This window comes from Genypterus blacodes, unplaced genomic scaffold (genome assembly GCF_046128005.1).
Source record: "Genypterus blacodes isolate CSIRO-AG114 ecotype Tasmania unplaced genomic scaffold, CSIRO-AGI_Gbla_v1 ptg000120l_1, whole genome shotgun sequence".
NCBI classification, from domain to species: Eukaryota; Metazoa; Chordata; class Actinopteri; order Ophidiiformes; family Ophidiidae; genus Genypterus; species Genypterus blacodes.
Window position 1 is genome coordinate 1427120 of NW_027466923.1, and position 19017 is coordinate 1446136.

Sequence of the window (19017 nt, forward strand, 5' to 3'; positions counted from 1 at the left end):
AAGCATCGTGTTAACACCATAATTAGATTGAAATCATCATTAATCAAAGTGTAATCTAGACCTGTTACTTAATTTATTCAAGCATTTGAAGTAGGGGGCGGGGGGGCATCCCTTATGCTCTGATTACACAAAGCAGCATGTATAGATGGAGAATAAAGGAATGTTCTTCATTCCATCCATGTACATTATGTGGCTTACTTGCATTGTTGCCTTTATCGCAGAATGGACAAGTAATCCGATATCTGACTGCATGAAAACTTGGTTGCTGAATTTTTCCGAAGCAAAGCAAAAAATAACACAAGTCAGTTGAGGATTCTCTCTGCCGACCGGTCAGACAAAATGAAGACGAGTCAAAAGATCAAGAAGCGCATCCAGGTAGCTGTGTAACAAAAACACTGGCAACTGCTTCGATCTGATGTCGTCATGTAGGTCTGTATAACAAGCAACTGCCAGCTACCAAGCTGGATTTGACTTGAAGACAGCGTGCGGAAAAACCTCATGTTGTTACACCTGATGGAAAGAAGACTGCCTCCAACAAACCACACCATGCAGGAAAACACAACCCAGGTCTAAATCAATTTCAAACAATGCTGGATTGACCATCATTCAGATATATCAACATTCAGGAGCAAGGTTGCAGCCAAAAGGTCATTAGTTCAAATTCCCAAACAGCTGAAATATTGATGCATCCTCATGTCTTACTGCTGAACCCTCTGAAAAAGTGGCTGCCAATTCTGATCCTGCCCTACATAAAGTATCTGATCAGCCACATCGGGCATGTTCACTAGATGAAGATACACACACGTGATTCATGTAATCAGGAACGTAAAGCAGGAATAGATGGAAGATAAGCAGTGCCAGAACAAAGACACCACTGCTGACACGAGGCATGGAGACACGAAGAAGAGACTGGCAGTAACAGAACCCAGCAGCTCCCAGGCGTCTATGATGAATGAACGCAAACCTGCAACTACTCCTTCAACTCTGTTATATATACACACACACAAATACATCCTCAGTCACCTCCCACAGTAATATACGGTTACTAAAAGGTGTAAGACTGGGAAAGAAGATGCAAGGCCAATACAGATTTCCCTTAAGCCCAACACAGCAAACTGTTACGCAACATCTCACAGGGATAACACTGCCTGATTTGCATTGGCAAGATGCTAATTTGCATGAAAATGTTTTCATTGATTTCAACCGCTCCATTCAGTCTCCAGAGGGAAACTGTAAGTCTGTAATTGCCAATAATGGTTATTAGTAAAGACGGGCAAATGAAGCCTTCCCACTTATCCAATCACCGTCTACAGCCTCACAAAGGAGAAGCTCCCAATATACAGGTCCATCTACACTCCGGTTCACACCCGTCATGATGCTCTGCTAACTAAATGAAAGAATAAAGCAAGCGGCCAGAGTAAAGCTTTCTTTCGCAGGTTGTTGAGACTCACCCGAGTGACGGGCGATGACATTAGGGGTGAGCTGGGAACAGAGCTGCTTACTCTATTGCAAGGAGCCAAATAAAGTGAGTTTGGAGCATGGAATCATGATGCTTGCTGGATGCCTCCCTAGGCAGGTGTTCCAGCCACTTCCAACTGGGAAGAGAGCACGGGACAGACTCGGAATACTCTGGAGGGATTATATATTCTGAAGGTGAAGGATGGGGCCAGGCAACGGGAGATCTAGGCTCATCAGCTCCGTGACCCCTACCTGGATAAACAGCTGAAAATGGATGGATGGCTCTCCTTTCCACTCTTTCTTTTAAGCTTTATTTATCCAAAAAGAGGACATGCAGAAAACAAATACCCTTTTTCATGTTTAAAACTACACTATACCTCATTTGCCATGGATAGAATTACACCACCTCAGATGCATCCAATACTGTATACCTGATCCTTAATCCTATTTGCAGAAAAACAACACAGCACACCTGCAGCCGCGACCCTAATCCCTGCTGGATCTCAACAATCAACATCAAGTCCCTGCGGCACATGTATATCTGTGTGAGAAAGTGTGCACATGCCCTCTTGATGTTATGTACTTCAGGGCAGCACTGCGTCGGTTACAGCACAACAAAATCATACCCACCTTCCCACCTCTTTCCTTCCCTTCCACTTTATTTTCTTTAAATGTTCTCACTCGAAGCAATCATCTGTTGTGGCCTTAATGGAAAAGAGCCATTCTGATAGTTGATAGAGTTTGGTGATGGCCTCGTGCAGGTCAATAGTCGGAGCACAGTCAATCTCGTTGCTCTTAGTCTTGGCAGATGGGACTCTAGAGATGAATACACTCTCCCTGCTCACCTGTGCACTTTCCAGACGATCAGTGCACAGAAATGTCTCAAGCTTTGTTCCTCAAAGGATGCAGACCAGCGCAGGTGCTTAATTCTTTCATCGAGTAAATACTGTAGGGCGAAACTTTACTTCACAGTTTCAACAGTTTCTTGAAAATGGGATCGGTAAAGAATGGCAACTTTCGGAGACGCCAAGGTTTCCGACTGAGTACGGCATCGCCTGGTTCAGCTGCTCAGAAGCGCTGGCAAACTTTTACAGCTGCATCAAAAGATGTCTGGAGCATCTGGGCAGATCAAAAAGATTTGTGCAAAGTAGGGGACCCAATGTGTCAGATTGATTGCCCTCTTTTCCATGTGCCACCAGCTGCACGGGAGACAGGTGGAAAACGTGGAAGTTCCAGAACAGCCGTCATCAGCTTCTACATCATCAACATTGGTAAATGGTAAAGATCGGTGAATGTCAGCTTTTTAACATCGTACAGGATTTGCTCATTTAACCATTCAGATCACTCAACTGTAGATTACACCAACAGACATATAGTGGTCTCATTCTCATAAGCTTTGTCTGTTTTAAATCATCAAGTTGGGCTGATCCCAGAAGATCCTTATAGCTCATCCTGTTTGTCTTTCAGATTTGCCATATGGTGGTAATGAAGGATTGGAATTATTAGGCTTACTTGCATTTTTGCGAGTACTGATTTGACAAGAAAACTCCTAAATTCCAGGGCGAAATATCAAGATTTGGGACCTCACAACATAAAGTATTAGACTGATTTTTTAAAAGACCATAATTTGAAGAAATGATATATTGTATGTGTCTTATCGGGTAGACTTTGTGACCGACAGTCTGAGACATCCTGCTCAGCCCTGCCAGGGACTGAAAGAGCTTTTATACAATGAAAAAAAAAAAAATGCTTAAAAAATTTAATACAGCCAAGAAAATGCCCTCAGGTAACAACAAACACTTGGTCCACACACTGTCAGGCGGCTGATTTAATCCCAGTGATTGCTCGGTGTTAAGTCTGGGGTGACACAGAAGCAGGAAAGATGCAAAGTACTGCACAACAAAAAAATGCAGTTGGCTGCCGAGGATGAAAGCAACCCCAGAGTGAAGCCGCCAACTTGCCAAAACACTGTCAAGTGCTGTTAACGCCGGCCAAATCGTGTCAACTCTTCAACAACTCTCAGCTCTAAAACAACACGGGGAGTTGTACGTTTACTCAAAGCGATACTTGGAGAAGCTTACGCGTAAATGGAGTTGTTGAAGACGCGGGAGAGGGCGTAGTTGATGTGGCCCACCATGTGATCCAGCTGGTCCTGGCACTGCAGTCTCAAAGAGTAGGTGGTCTTGTCTGTATCGATGACAACCTACGGTGTACGGATATGAGAGGATTTGCACACTGGAAACAGAAATGAACTTGAGCAGGTGTAAACGAGTCTAACCTGGTGCTCGGCGTACGTGTTCATCGCACGGATTTCCAGGAAGTTGAAGGTCACCTCCACCTAAAAACATGGAAAACAGAAATTGTGGACAGAACAAAAACATTGGAGGAACGCAAAAGTGTAATATTAGCTGGAATTAGCTGCATGTATGCTGCGTAAAGAATATGACAATCTGTGGTGAGGACAAATAGTGGCAGTAAGATTAAAAGAAACGTTTTCTTTCTTGAATTATACGGAATGATTTGTTAGTCAGAAGCAGCTTTTGGATACACCAGCTAGTCAATGAGGTCACACGTTAATGCGAGGTGCAAATGCATGCAGGAAGCACTCGGATCAGATTGCAATCCGATCCGGATGACCTCATACATGCTGTTTGTCAGGGCTTTGCAATCAGAGCTCTGTATTCCAGGTGTAAACGCTGTGTTGTGTCCAATCCGCCCACAAGTAGTAAACACCCCCCGGCCTCCTCTACCCAGCTCTGCTCCACACTCATTCATTCATGCAGTTATCCGAGTGGGAGTTTTAGACTTGCAGTGAATGGGGACCTGTTGCTGATACGTAGCAATGACTAGATTAGATATCTAATGAATGAATGAGGAGCGCCCATGGAGCCAGGAGAGGCACAGGGGACAGCATATCCACATAACCAGGACACATTTAAATGCAAGGTGTACATGCTAGCCCTGTGATCAGATCTCAGTAACTGAATAATGCATCAGAACAGCCAGGGCTCCTCCAGCTTTAATTCAGGTACGTGTACCACATTTTACACTACTCTGTATTTCTTCTTTGATGACGAGTTTTAATAGCTTGTAGATGGCTGATGTTTGTTTGTTTGAGTCGCATTTTCCCATTGCTATATTTAAGAGATTCGCTGAATTTCTATTTGAAACTTCAATAGAAACGTAGCGTCTGATGCTGCCGTCACCGCTTTCTTTCAAAAACATCATCACATCATTGTTCTCAGGCAGTCTGCATGTCTTGCATGTTAGCACGAGATCAAGGCTGGAAAGTCGTAAAGATCTACAGGGGTGGGGGGAGGGCAGTTACCTTGGCCGGGACTTTGACAGCAAAGAGATACAGTCTCCATGTTGCCAGGACCTGAGGGGAGAACACATTCATTTTTCTGTCACAAGGCAGGAAATGCAAATCGCAGCAAAAAACACCACAGCACAAACATCCCATAAAGAGGGCAAATCATCTCTGCAGTTCATTCAAACGGCTCGTAAGTCATGATAAGCACCCATACATTAGCAAGATAATGATAATGTGTGTGTGGGGGTGTGTGTGCGTGTAAGAAATATTGGGGTGAGATTGCACATCATGTGACAGCACAATTTATCGTACAAAGTTTTCTTGATGGAACTAAGTAGCACTTATTCAACAGACTCCTCAATTTGTCAGCGGGCACTGATGGCGGCATATGGAGTGAGCAGAGGAAGAGGACAAAGAAGATGAGTGAGAAGCAAAAGGCATTACCATTTAAAAGTGAGGGTGAGAAAAATGTGAACATATTCAAGTCTGCTAATCCAATCTCATTCATTATTCAAAAATCCATAATAAGCTCCCGCCACCGTATATGCATCTCTCTCCCCTCCATTCCTCCCTCTTCCTCTTCCTCCCCCCCTCTACCTCCACCCTTGCCCCACTCAGCCAGTTTTTGTTCTTTTCCAGCAGTGTTTCAGATTCCATTCCTGACCTGTCCATAATTCCCGCTGTCATTCCTCCGATTTCTCTCCTCATCTCCATGGAAATCTCTTCATTCCCCCTCCCATCTTCTTTCTTAATCCTTCCATCTCATTGCCACTTCCAGGAGCGCCGCGGTCCCCGTCCCGTTGCTCGCGGCTCAACACCTCACTGTCCCACACCCCCCCCCCCCTCACTCCTGGATCCTGTCTCCCAATTCCCTAGGTCTACTTTCCCCGACGTGGTCTTTCTCTTCTTTTTCTGCTCTGTCGCTTTCAATTCCTCAAGGCCTCTCTCGCTGCTGAATGGCTAATGGCGCCCTGCTGAGTGGCACCGAGAGGAAGAAAGAAAATGAAACATACAAAGCAAGAGGAGGAGAGGAAGAGGGAGGGACAGAGGCAGCTGATGAAGGACGGGGACAACAGATTTCCCCGGATGATGGAGTCCTCAGATTTCCCTCTGCTGTACTACACTAACTCCAGGCGAGTCTGGCGTCACAGATCAGGCCTGTGTCTAAACCAAAGAGACATCCATAACAGACTCCCGCCGAGAACAGACGGAGGAGAAGGGAGAGGAATGAAAATGAGGCACTTAAAGGCATGACAAACAGATACAGACACCCCTCCCTTCCTCAAAACAAAAACAACACACCCTCCACCCTCAGCGGCATGTGAACGCCCCACCACAGTCTCTTCCCAGTTCTGTGACATTTTTGAAAACTCTGTTCCAAAGAGAAAAAGGAGCAGGGGGGACCTTTGATTCCTTGCACAGAGGGGAAAAAAAACGACACGTAGAGAGAGAAAAATCAAAACCAGAGCCATCTTCCCTTCAAAAGCCTCTCAGTCTGACATAAGGTCTTATCATATAAACACAGGCATCAATAATGCAAAGCCTGTGACGGCGGCTGATTTCATCCTCTGATGCTGAAGAAAGCCTCCTGCGTAGCGTTTCTCCTCTCTTGTGATATCACTTACAGTGTATCAAGACGTGATTAGAGGCAATCGATACCCTGGTTATTTTTGCATTACTTGGATGGGGCAGTGGCAGAGGGAAGCAGGATGGATGAATACAGCTAAAAGGGATGCAAAACAATGTAACCAATGTAAAACCTCCGACATTCATAGTTTTAAACTGCCTTAAATGACCTTACATGTGTTGATGCTGCAGCTAGACCTTCATTTCACTGTTGCATTCATTATTTTATTATTCATTCAGTTGCTATTCATTCACTTAGAGGTAAACCTTCATTTATTGGTCATTGTTTGTCTACATTTTCAGAGTACAAAGGGTCAATGTGACAGTTTCTATTCAAAACTTTCCACCGTTGCCGTCTGATGTTGCCCCACTCCACCCCAAATGCACAAAGTAACATGTTGCATAAGTTGGGGTCCCTTTATCCCCCCCCCTTTATCTGATCAAAGCACTCCAGAATGCCGGATGTTTCCATTATCCCTCATGGCCTCACACATCTCCACCAAGGATCAATCAGAAATCCTAAAATCCACGCAAAAGATTAATTTTCAGCCGAAGGAAATCCTTTGAGATGAGATGGCCCCGGCTTTTTTTGACCCGGTCAGCCAAGGACGAGAGGGCGACAATCTCAAAGTGAGACGAAGTGGTGAGAAGGCGGCCCGTCTCCGTCTTATGAGAGAGGGAGGTGAGCGTGATGGGATGGGGGCGAAGAGGCGCCCTCGCTGTGATGGCACAGCATCAGCAACACGAGTTCAAAGAGGCAGGCCAAAGCATACCGAGAGGGCAGGTTGGTGTGTGTGTGTGTGTGAGTGTGTGTCATGGGGAGTGTGTCTGTGTGAGAATGTGTGCATCCGAGACAAATACAAGCAGTGTAAATATATCCGTGTGCATGCACGGCAGAGCGAGCGGGGCGGGGGCTTATATTAATCATAAGCTGTCAGGCTCTGGGGTCTTGCTTTTCAAACGAGATGGTACAAATCAAAGTGTGTCTCTGAGTTGTGTGTGTGTGTGTGTGTGTGTGTGTGTGTGTGTGTGTGTGTGTGTGTGTGTGTGTGTGTGTGTGTGTGTGTGTGTGTGTGTGTGTGTGTGTGTGTGTGTGTGTGTTGCAGTGCTGCCTGTAAAGGAGCAAGCCAAGGAGAGTCGGTGCCAGTTATGGTCGCCCCTTGTATCGCAGGCCCTGCCACAAGGGCAACACACACATACACCTCTCTATCATCACTCAAGTGAACTGGGCATCAGAAGACCACAACCCTGCCATCCGTCAATCTGTCGGGTTGTGCATGTGCATATGTTTGTGTCTGTGTCTGTGAGTGTGACTGTGAGTGTGAGTGTGTGTGTGTGCGTGCGTGACAGAAGGTTTCAAAGCACAGATGCCCCAGGAACTGTTTCTAACAGGACTTTGGAGTGGGAGAGGGTTACAGAGACACAAAGATGAGCCAAAAAAAACTACAAAAATATCACATCCCGTTCCAGATTCTCTCATAAAAACCTCGTCCAGCCCTTCTAAATCAAAGCAATGGCCACAAGCACTCTCGTACCTGAAAGACCTCTGAAAAAAAAGAAGAAGATGGAAAAAGATATGGGAGAGAAACAGAGTGAGAGCGGGGGATAGAGATGAAATATGACGCGCAGTAATATGGCGAAAACCTTTAGGTGAAAGATGAGGAGAAACTTAAAGCCATGAGGAAATAACAACAACACGGGTTCATAACCTAGGGCCAGATTTACTGAGGGTTTTCCGCGGCTCGCTTCAGTTGATTTATCATTGCTGGTCGCCGTTGCGGCAAAGGTAATTGCGTCTATGATTTAGCGTCTTTGAAAAGCAGGTGTTCACTTCTTCGTGGCCCCTAGATTGTAGGCATGGCAACTGTTCTCATTCTTCTGACGAGACGTCGTCATCGTCAAGAGTTTGTTTTGCGGAAGGTGAGAGCGTTTGAGAGACGTCAGGGGAGAAGGTGCGCTCAACCTGCAAGCCTCCCGAAATCATGCCATACTCCAGTTACTGAGCTGGATCTGGAGCCGACATCAAAGCGAAGCCACACAGCCTCCCTGCTAAACTCATAACTACAAAACTTCTTTTCCTGGCTTCTGGCTTATTCCAGTGCACAGTCACTACATTAGTTGGGAGCTCACAGTCTGCGTTTTTTCCAAAAGTGCTGTCCCTGGTGCTGAAAGCTGTGCTGCATCAAATGTTTTGCTTTATCATATTCCCAAAGCGAGGGGCCCTTTAATATTGTTTCCCTGACAGATACAAGAAGCGTTTTAAATAGCAGCATTGAAGTCAAATCACTGCGGCTGTGCTCGTTTACACTAAACGCATTTGCAGGACGATAATTTGTGTCACGCTGAGCAAATGTGGCCCTAAAGTACCAGCTGTGCATTCAAACAAACTCGATGTGGCAGAGATGGCCTGGGTCGTGGTCGTCTTCTCGTGGGAGAAGCGGGAAGGTCAGCAGCTCCACAATCTAGACTCTCTGCCATCGGGCCAATGTTTGTTATGATAATTAGAAAAGCACAAGTCGTAATTACAGCACAGAGCCCTCGCCACACATACAGTCAGATGGCAAACCCCGGGCGGATGGCGGCTGAGCAAAACGAATCCGCAAAGAGCTGCTGGCATCAAACAGCCTCCGGTGAAACGGGGGGAAAGAAAAGTTCACTGTTACCCGGGAATATTACGCGCAGAATGTTACCATGGGGAGAGACGGTGGAGTGTGATCAGAGCTATAAAAGAACACTCAGGCGCCGAGCTGAGAGGGAGGACCGGTTGAAAGGTTTAAAATTGCACATTTTGATGATGTAATTCAATAATTGTCTCTCTATACTTCTGAATTTGGTACTCACCTTAACTTTTGTTGCAGAAACAGTGTGGTTCTGACTCCATAAATTGTGGTTTATAGTCCAATTACGTCTGAAGTCTGTTTGAAATTTTAGTGCCCTAACACACATTTGCTGGTCCCTAGCATTCTTATGTATAACACCTGCTTGAACCACCTGGGCAGTAGACAGAGGACAACAATAAAAGCCAAAAGGTGTTGACGAGAATCTGTGAGATTCTCCACATTGTCTACATTTTCCTCCCCGTGATCTCAGCATGGAAAACTCAATCATCAAGCATCTCATTCATATTGTATAAGACTGGAGGTTTATACTGTACCGCAAAGATTTTGGAGTTAATGTTTGCTATTAAATGTTAAAACACTCTTTAGCCTACTTGTGTCCAACCAGTGTGTGTAGACGCGGTGCCAAAGTCTTTGGAGAGCAGCATGGAATTCCATAACAAGCTTTGGCTCCGGGCCAGAAAAGTGGTTGCCATTTTGGCCTCCAGAAGCTGCTGGTCTAGCACCAAGGAACCAGTGAAGCCAGACGCCGGAGGTGGGGGAAGTGCATCAAGCACTACCTTGGTTTGTTCAGGAGGAGCCAACTTTGTATTGGAGAGCTGCACGGGGAAAAAGATTCTGCATCTATCACCGTCGCCCCAAGCACCATCCCCAATCCTTCACTGCATGCTGCAAGCCCGTCCTCACCCCGTCTCTACATGACCCGACATCTTTAGAGGGCATTGTCTTTAAAAATCAAAGTCGGCACCAATACACAGACACAACCCCGTCTACTTGACCTAACAATCTTGTCACGGATAAATACAGAAACCAGCAGAACTAGGTTTGCAAAGGCGACCAACAGATTTTTTAGGGAAATCCAGGGTGAATTTGAAAAACTTTAACAAACTGTTACATAACCAACACACTCCCCAACCTGCAGAAACGTGAGCAGAGTCTTACGAAAGTTCCAGACTAGCACTCCACAAAAATAAGGATGTCATAAAATAATCAGAATGGAACAGAGAGGAGATGCAAATGACGGATTTAAGCAGGTGAGGGCAGACAAACATACAAAAGGCCTAACAAAGCATCTTATCTCAGCAAGGGAATGCAGAGAGATAAAAAATGAACGGAACAGTAATATTAATGGAAATTATTTCCTGCTGTTTTTATCTGACAAAGAATCTCGAGGAAAGGGGATTAACTCAAAATACGAGGTATATTGTGGAACTGAGAGGTCTTACTTGGACATATTTGTTACTGAGTGCTCGGCTATTTCATGCATTCATAAATATGACAGTTATATTTTGGCACAGTGTCATTTAAAACCTAATAATCTGTATTTCTAATGCATTTAGGTTTACCACAGTCAGACTCAATTATACTATAACAAATGATTTATGGCTGATTGTGAAATCCAACTTTAAAACCGATGGCTCAACATAAATCCTCATTATTCACCCCTACCAATTTAGAAAATGACAGCCGAGCTGTAAACAGCCCAGGAGCAGACAGAGGGAACACACCACCGCAACCAAATCTTTAGAGCGGCCGACACAGCCTCAAATCCCCGTCGTGGTTTCATGATCTGGACCTCTGTGTAACCGCAGTCAGTGGAAATAAGCATCTGATGCATCCGAGTGTGCTTAGGACTGTCAAACTGTAGCGGTAATAGGCCCCATTACCGGGCCGGAGCGAGGGAAGCAACGGAGTCAACGGAGGATAAAACCGAGCAAGCAATCAGGATAAATAAGTGGAGGAAGAGTGAAATCAGCAACTAGGGCACCACAACATGACAGAGATTTTCTCCCCCCCCCCCCCCCTCCCTCGCTCCAGTCTTTCCTCTGGTGAGATGCCACCCCCGTTCCATCACACCAACCCCCTGCGCTCCCGCCTCAATCTGCCCGTCTCACGCTCTCTGCCTTTGAAGAAGCCTTGTTCTCAGAGTTGGCGCTAATCTGCGAATGGGCTGATCTAATAATGGACGCTTTGAGTGTGAGAGTTTTGACACGCTGAACTGTGCGTGCCTGTGCACACGCCTCCTGTCCATGTGAAAGTGCGTGTGTGTGTGTGTGTGTCTACGTGGTGAGTGTGTATGGACATGCCATGATTGAAATGTGGGTTGATGCTCCCCAACACAATGCTGTGGGTGCTGCTTGGATGACAGGCTGGGCGCTCCGCTGGGCGCTCCACTTGCCTGCCGGAGCTGGGGTGGGGGGGGGGATCAACATTGTGTACAGCCTGTGTGTGTGTGTGTGTGTGTGTGTGTGTGTGTGTGTGTGTGTGTGTGTGTGTGTGTGTGTGTGTTGTGTGTGTGTGTGTGTGTGTGTGTGTGTGTGTGTGTGTGTGTGTGTGTGTGTGTGTGTGTGCGTGTGTGTGCGCGCATGTCCATGTAGGGGTGATGGCTGGTACAGACAACACACACAGACAGCTGGATACAAGAAATCTCCCGAGGGTAAAAAAGAGGCAAAAATGCAGAGCGAGACTGCAGAACAAAGACAACACACACACACACGAGTCCATACGAAGGATTCATTTACAATAACAGATGACTTTGTTTAATGAAAATTGAGATTTGCATTTTTCTTTCTATTTTAATATTACCAATATAATTTGGATTGATGTTCCTGGGGATGCAGAGTTAAAAGAGGGCGATATTATTTTTGCCGTTATATAAAGATGGAGTGATCCCTTTGTGCAAATGAACGCTTCATAAAATCCGGGATGGGTTTTTTTCCACAGGAAGATGGAAGCTAGAGTAGTGCGCCAAATTTCATGCAGGGAAACGGAGTAGATATGCTCGTGTGTTCAGCCTGTAAACCAACAAAATTCAGACATGACTAGAAGCCGACCAGCGAGCAACCGGAGAGAACTTGACATTTTTACAACAGCCGTTTCATCATAAATGCCACACAACTTCCATATGTCCAATTTACGAGTCTACAAATGTGAGTGGAGTTGTTCCCTCAAATCACTCGTCTCCATTTCCCCACATATGTGTGATATGTGTGTGATTGCGGTGCTTCGTCACAGAACCTGAATGTGAAATTTGTGAGCTCAAAGTGTGTTTTAGAAATATCTGAATCTGACCAAGCTGGACTTGAATAATCATATTAAACTCTGCTCTGTATCCACCTAAATCATTTTACCCATAAAATGGAAGGATTGCCTTTTAGGAGAGGGATCTTGACAATGAGCTGGAGTGAATGCTCATATCCATCTCGCCGCGTGGAAGAATTTGGAAGCGCTGCGTCAGCCAAGGCCCATTTGGAAAGTAAAAAAAAAAACCTCGTAAGGGAGAGACCTAATTGAATTGCTTGTGATGGAAAGAGGAGCTCGATACCCTTTTACTGGTTCAAGTAAAGACGGGGAGAGAAGGGCACGATGATGAAAGGAGGGAGAGGGGGGAGCGAGAGAGGCGACTGCCACAGCGGGGAGATGGAGGGCGATGATGAGGAGGATAATCGAGATGGACAGATAAGGAGAGAGGAAACAAAGAGGAGAAGACAAAAATAGTGGGGGGGGGGGGGGGGGGGCGATGATGGAGATAGATGGTGGGGGCAGTGAGGAGGAGGAGGGTGGAGATGAAAAACACAAGAGAGAGACACGAGACATAATAATCCCTGAGATAGAAAACACAGAGACGGACTGATTAATAGTTTCACTCACTTATCAGCTTTGTTTTATGCCTGATGGCAGTCAAAATAAACTGGACGGAACGAGCATGGACATTGGAGCTGTGTGTGTGCGTCCGTGCGCGCGTGTGTGTGTGTATATATCACTGATTTGTCAGTAATGTGCTTGACTAACACACATTTACAGTAAGTCACACACACACTCTGGTATATACTCAAACACACTTCTTCAGAGAGATAAATGTAAATAGACCTGTCACACATACACACACACACCAAACTCCTGCCTGCAGCATTAAGGCCATCCTGCCACATCTAATAAAGGATGAGTTCGGACTCAATAGGCGCTGGCCTGGCGTCAACTCTACTCTGCTCCAGCAACATCTGTCCTAAGCCTGAGTTTGGACAGTGCGTGTGTTGTGCGTGTATCTGGACACGTACTGTGTGACCTCTGTGTGGCCTTGCCATTTGTTCCAATGAAGACCCAACAAGTTGTCATTGTGTTTGTAAGGAGTCTGAGGTATTCCATACTACACTTCATCGTCACTGTACAACACCAAGTCAGTTAAAGTGCAGGGATATCAATCTGTCCATTTAGGAAGCACAAGCCAGCTTTGGTGCAAATGAAAGAGACAACAGGTGCAATGGAGAGGCAAAAGCAAGAGGGAATGGTGTTGCTTTGGCCACAGATAAATGCTCTCTCCTCATCCTTCCTGACTGATTCTTCTCTTCTGTGTTCTGCTAGGGTCCTTGTCACTACCGGTAACATGAGGCGGTACCTACAGCCCAATCACAGGTTGTACAGGTAGTCCAGCTCCTCCAGGACGGTACATCAATACATGCAGTCACAAGAAGCTTCGCTGTGTCTCAATACCAGCAGACTGGCCGTTTCATTTCAGATTGGCCATTCAGAATGGATGAAAGACGCTTCTGCATTTGACTCAACGCACACACATTGCTTAATCATTTGAATCACACACTGTCTGCTTGGCATTAGGTGACCTGGTGTACAGATGAGGCATAGAAGAGGCGGGGTCTCACCAAAATCCTGTCCTCCGATTTGCCGCTCTTGGTGTCCTGCTTGACGGATCGCACAAACTTAAAAGCCTGCTTGTCCACCACCCTCCTGATGCTCTCTGGGAAGAAAATCACAAAACACACAGAGGCTCTTACAAAACATAAAAGGCACACAGAATTACATGAAAGCTGCCCAGATATGGACAGACTCACACTTTGGGTGGGATTTCTACCCTTTTTGTTGTTCCGTCTTTGTCCCCCCCCCCCCCCCCCCCCTCGTCTCTCCCTGTTTTCTTTCTCTCGCCGCAGCCCATGATGCGTTTTGCAGCGTTTGCCTGTACGGTGGTACGATTCCATTCTGTAAAATCTGTACCTACAAGTTCGACCGTACAAGTCACCAGCTCAGGTTACCGTCCCTTCATCCCCTTATACGTCTAGTTCACATGTGTATCACATTTCCTAGGTCCTCATTAATATTTCCATCCTTCCTTCTTTGTTTTTGTTTTTTATACACAGAGGAGGAGGAGAAAAGAAAATGTGAAAATGTTTCATAACTGCATGCTCGCTGTCAAGTCCAACGCTTTCTTCAACAAAAATAAAAAACCTCCAAAAACCTATTCTTCTCTTCTGGCACCATTCCAACACGCTGCTGCCCATGATTGGAATGCTCTGCAAAAAAAAAACCTCTACAATTGAACAGACCTTTTACCTTATTCTGCCTTTGAAAATGCCATCTCAGACATTCTTACTGACTCATGCAACTGTTCCCTTCCCTTTAAAGGCTGCCGTTGCAAAGAAGAATTTGTTCTTAATGTCTTGCCTTGATGAAATGAAGGTGAAAAAAAATAGGTCTGATTTCTGAACGATGTGAAGAAACCCTATCAGACTTGGTCCACTTTCATGTGTCGTCCTGGATCTGATTAAAAACCTGATCTCTGGCTATGTGACTGCTGTGAGAAAAACGCTCTGATCAGAATGTTCAGCATTCAGCCGTATATCCGTATATCCTTGCTCAGTGTCTGACTCTACACCTTACAGTCTAGTTAATAAAAAATAGAAATAAAGAGGACAGGTACAAAAGCAAGTGGTATAGAAAAGATGGCAAATTTGGCAGCAGCAAACATCTGAAGAAAAATATTTGACAATTACAGGTGCATTTATAGGGGATGAAGTTATGAGACAAACACTTTCGTTTTGTTTCCGTTTCATTTTGAGGCTCAGTTTTTTGCCCGTAAACATCCTGAACAATCTTCACTGTGAATGTTCCAGGCGTATCACTATGGGTCTCCAAAATAAAGGATGCAATGTGATGCTGACTCCCAGAATGAACTCAGTAGAGCAAGAATAGTGTGGATATTTCTAAAAGCAGTATTTTTTTAAGTAGTTAAGGAAAAGAGTGTACAAGTGTTACAGGAGCATGATCGGAATAATGCTGGGCAAGACAGACACAAAGGCAAACAGGACACAACACCAGCACATGCGCACACACACACACACAGAAGAAACACACACACACACAACCACCAGCTGAAGAGTGCCGGGCTATTTATAGCCTCGGAGAAAGATATTGAGGAAAAATAAAAAGGAAGAAGCAGCCCGGCTCGTCTCAACGGGACCAAAGCACCAGATTCAGATCTGCAGTCTTTAAGGGGCACTTCTCTACCGCGCCAGACGACCCTGCTCAAGCTCAATGAACTGCACTGGGGACTTCTTCCCCCACAATATGAGAAAACACCAACAGAAGACAATCTGCTACACACACACACACACACACACACACACACACACACACACACACACACACACACACACACACACACACACACACACACACACACACACACACACACACACACACACACACACACACACACACACACACACACGCACACACACACGCTCACACGCACACACGCACGCAATGTCACCCTATATCTGTAGGATACAAACATACACATATGCCTGCAAGTGTTGATATTCATCGCCAATTGCAAGAGTGGCCACCCATGCTAAATAAGTAGTGTGTGTGCACTCATGAAGTCCTCCAGATGGCAATACAGTGCGTCATGCTGTGTCACCATGATCCATATTATTCTCACCATTTCCCTCTCAGAATTCTCACTTCACTTTCAGCCGGGAAGTTGGCTCTGACACTTGAGTGAGCAGCAGCAAAAGAGGTCTTGGGAGGGAAGGAGGGAAGGAGGGAGATCGAAGGAAGGATCAGACCAAAGCAAACAGAGAGTTATCACTGTTAAGCTTAGTGAGACCCAATCACTTAAATCCTTTAACACACTTGGTGGGGCCCCAGTGCCTCTTGGTCTGACCTTAGCATCTGCTCCTTAAGTGCTGAAGAGGGTCAGAGAGGGGGGGGAAATGGACCAAGACCGGTCAGACCCCTCCCTTCCCCCCTTCAATTTCACTTCCTATCATCACACTACCATTATGACAGTTTGATGGATCTGCCCACTTACCCCCACACCCCCGCCCTTACCCCCACTATCCTCAACCCTCTCATCCTCCATCTCTGTGACAAGCAGGTGTTATGCTGCTGGCCCTTATCACCAGGCCAGACAGACGGGGCTTGGCTGCTCACCATGGTAAACAGTTTGGATTTAACTCAACATGTCAGGTTAATTAAGAGCCAGACACACCTTCCTCCAGGGGTCGACTTCTTCACTGAGAAACCCTGGTATTGGGCCCTTTCCCTAACCAACCACAAGATGAGATAAGATATAGATGTGAATTGAATATACCTCCATGCTGACATCACAGGATAAGAACCTGCTGAAAAGTCTTTTTTATATACGGACTTAACATAGACAAGCACAATCCAATTTTGTTTCCAGATGCCGTTTTTCTTTTGGATCAGTTGGAACACAAATGGAAGTCGAGGGTCATTAGCTTCTAGAATCTGAGCTAAATAGGAGTTTGTGATGCAGAGCGTGTTAGTCCATTGTGTTTAGGTTTCATTTCTCATGGAAAACAACCTGCTGGTCCTGGAGACTAGATTTAGCTGTCTGTTAGTTCAGCACAGCCTCAATAAAAGTTATAAATAAGAAAGATTCTTGTGTTTCTATTTCTATACATAATTCAATATTTACAGACCCAAGGCGAATTCCACCCTTTCCTTAAAGTAAAGTGCTAAGTAAAATCCTTATTGAGCGCCTTCATGAGTGTCATCCAGCGTGTATAGATGTGTGTGTGTGTGTGTGTGTGTGTTGAACAGACTCCAGCACACTGTGGATCAGCCTGTGAGCAATTAAAACCCATGCGTGCTGCACTCAAAGTGCTCCAGCTCGCACATTAACAACTCCCACGCACGCACACGCAGTAAGGAAAGTCGCCGTTAATACATCTACAGCACTAACACACACACGCACGCACAGTTCTATCTAACACAGCCACGCGTTAATCAGTGTGACCGCTGTGGAAAAACCACGTGCGCTGTAAGGGACGAAGTGAAAGTGAACACTCCGGGATCGATCCGGATCATCTCCCCGGTCGGACAGTCGTAAACTCCATTCCCAGCGCTTGTGTGCGGCCATAACTCCCAAAACAAACGTGCACGCAGTGATTAAAGAGCAGCGGAGTAAAGACAAACCAACCTGACATGTTTCCACGCGTCGTGACACAGCTTCGTGTCCCGAGCTTCCCGAGCAGACGGAATTGATCACGTCCCACTCAACAAAAAACTCCACTTTGACCTCACCTGTGATTTCTCTGCTGACGTTGATGAAGCCGGCCGCCGTGGTCTCCTTTGAGGCCATGTTGTGCTTCCTCCTCCCTCCCCTCCTCTCTTTTAAATGGAGCTCAAATCGTTTCTGTGTACTCTTCTCTCCTCCTGTCTTGAGAGCTGCCGGTGATCCGTGGCGCAGCCACGGCCAAATGCAGTGTGTTGGCAAACGATGCCGCGGTGCGCAATGAGTGTGTGAGAGGGAGAGAGCGAGAGGGGGGGAGAGAGAGAGAGAGAGACGGGAAGGGGAGAGGGAGAGGGGAGGGGTGTTAAAGGTCACACCGTCCACTTGAGTTTTGTTTGGATTTTAATTATTTGTCTCACTGTGCAAAGAGATGGTGTGAGTCCATAAAATCAGGGACTCCATTTGTTACAACATGATACAGCGTGACAGTGTTGGATTAATGTTCCATGTTGTCAGGGGCTCTAAGACCATCTGTGGTTAACGTGATTGATGATGATGAATGATTTTCAGGTAAAGTTAGTAGTTTACCGTTCACCTTTATCTTTATTAGTTTGGGGGGCATTCATAGGGAATTGATAGCGATGGAACTGTGCTGGATTGAGCTCAGTTGTTATTGAAGATGTGTTTAAACTGAGTCAGCACAATCTGGGCTAGATGATGGTGGGAGCTGCATATTTGTACATCTACAGAATAAACACAGCTTCTATCTGAAAATGCATTTTTGTGCACCAAATCGTAGTTGCACAGATCCAAATTCGAGTGTTTTGGTTTGAAGGCGTATGAAGGCTGGCTGTAAACGTTTATGGCCTCTGCTGCCATCTTGTGGCATTCCAGTGTTAACAAGTAATGGTTGTCTATGGCCTGAAATGTTTAAAATGAATCAAGTGTCGGTAACCTTTTGCACACAAACAACGTCATAGCCCTACAAACACACACAGAAACCAAGGCATCTCCTCGGCACAGATAATAATAAATAGGAGGACACTAAAGGGTCATTTCAGGTGGTTCCGATGATGATGATTGACTTGATTTGATTAATTGATTTCTATGGTTTAATGTTTAATATTCCAAAACGTTCCAACAGGATCTAATCAGAGAGGGTTTCATTACAGGGAGTCTATACTTCCCTCAGTGAAAATAACAAATGCTGCGTTTGATGAAAGTTTAACATCTGCGCTCGTAAAAAAAAAAGTAATGTTTTTGTCAGACTTCAGTGCTGATTTGATGGTTTTGAAAAACGAGTTTTCATGGCAATATTTCAGTAATGATGTGAGGACATTGAGGGAATTGAACGATATATCAAATGATTTCATTCCAAGCTGTTTTCCTCACCACTCATGGCTGTGATAGGATTTGGGGGTAGCGAGCCGGGAGGCCAGGCTCAGGCTCAGGCTGTAAGTAACACTGATGTATGATCCGCCCACTCATCTGAATGGCTGCTACTTATCAAT

At 45.5% G+C, this 19017-nt stretch overlaps 1 protein-coding gene across 1 annotated transcript in view; it reads right to left on the reverse strand.

Moving 5' to 3' along the window:
* Positions 1-17635, reverse strand: part of carmil3 (capping protein regulator and myosin 1 linker 3) — a 55225-nt gene extending 37590 nt beyond the window's left edge. Inside the window, exons 1-5 of the mRNA XM_076162115.1 lie at positions 17578-17635; positions 13893-13987; positions 4787-4837; positions 3737-3796; positions 3540-3661 (exon numbers count right to left, since the gene is read on the reverse strand). Of these exons, the coding sequence (XP_076018230.1) occupies positions 3540-3661; positions 3737-3796; positions 4787-4837; positions 13893-13987; positions 17578-17635 (386 nt within the window). The remainder of the gene's footprint in view (positions 1-3539; positions 3662-3736; positions 3797-4786; positions 4838-13892; positions 13988-17577) is intronic.
* Between the last annotated feature and the right edge of the window lie 1382 nt (positions 17636-19017).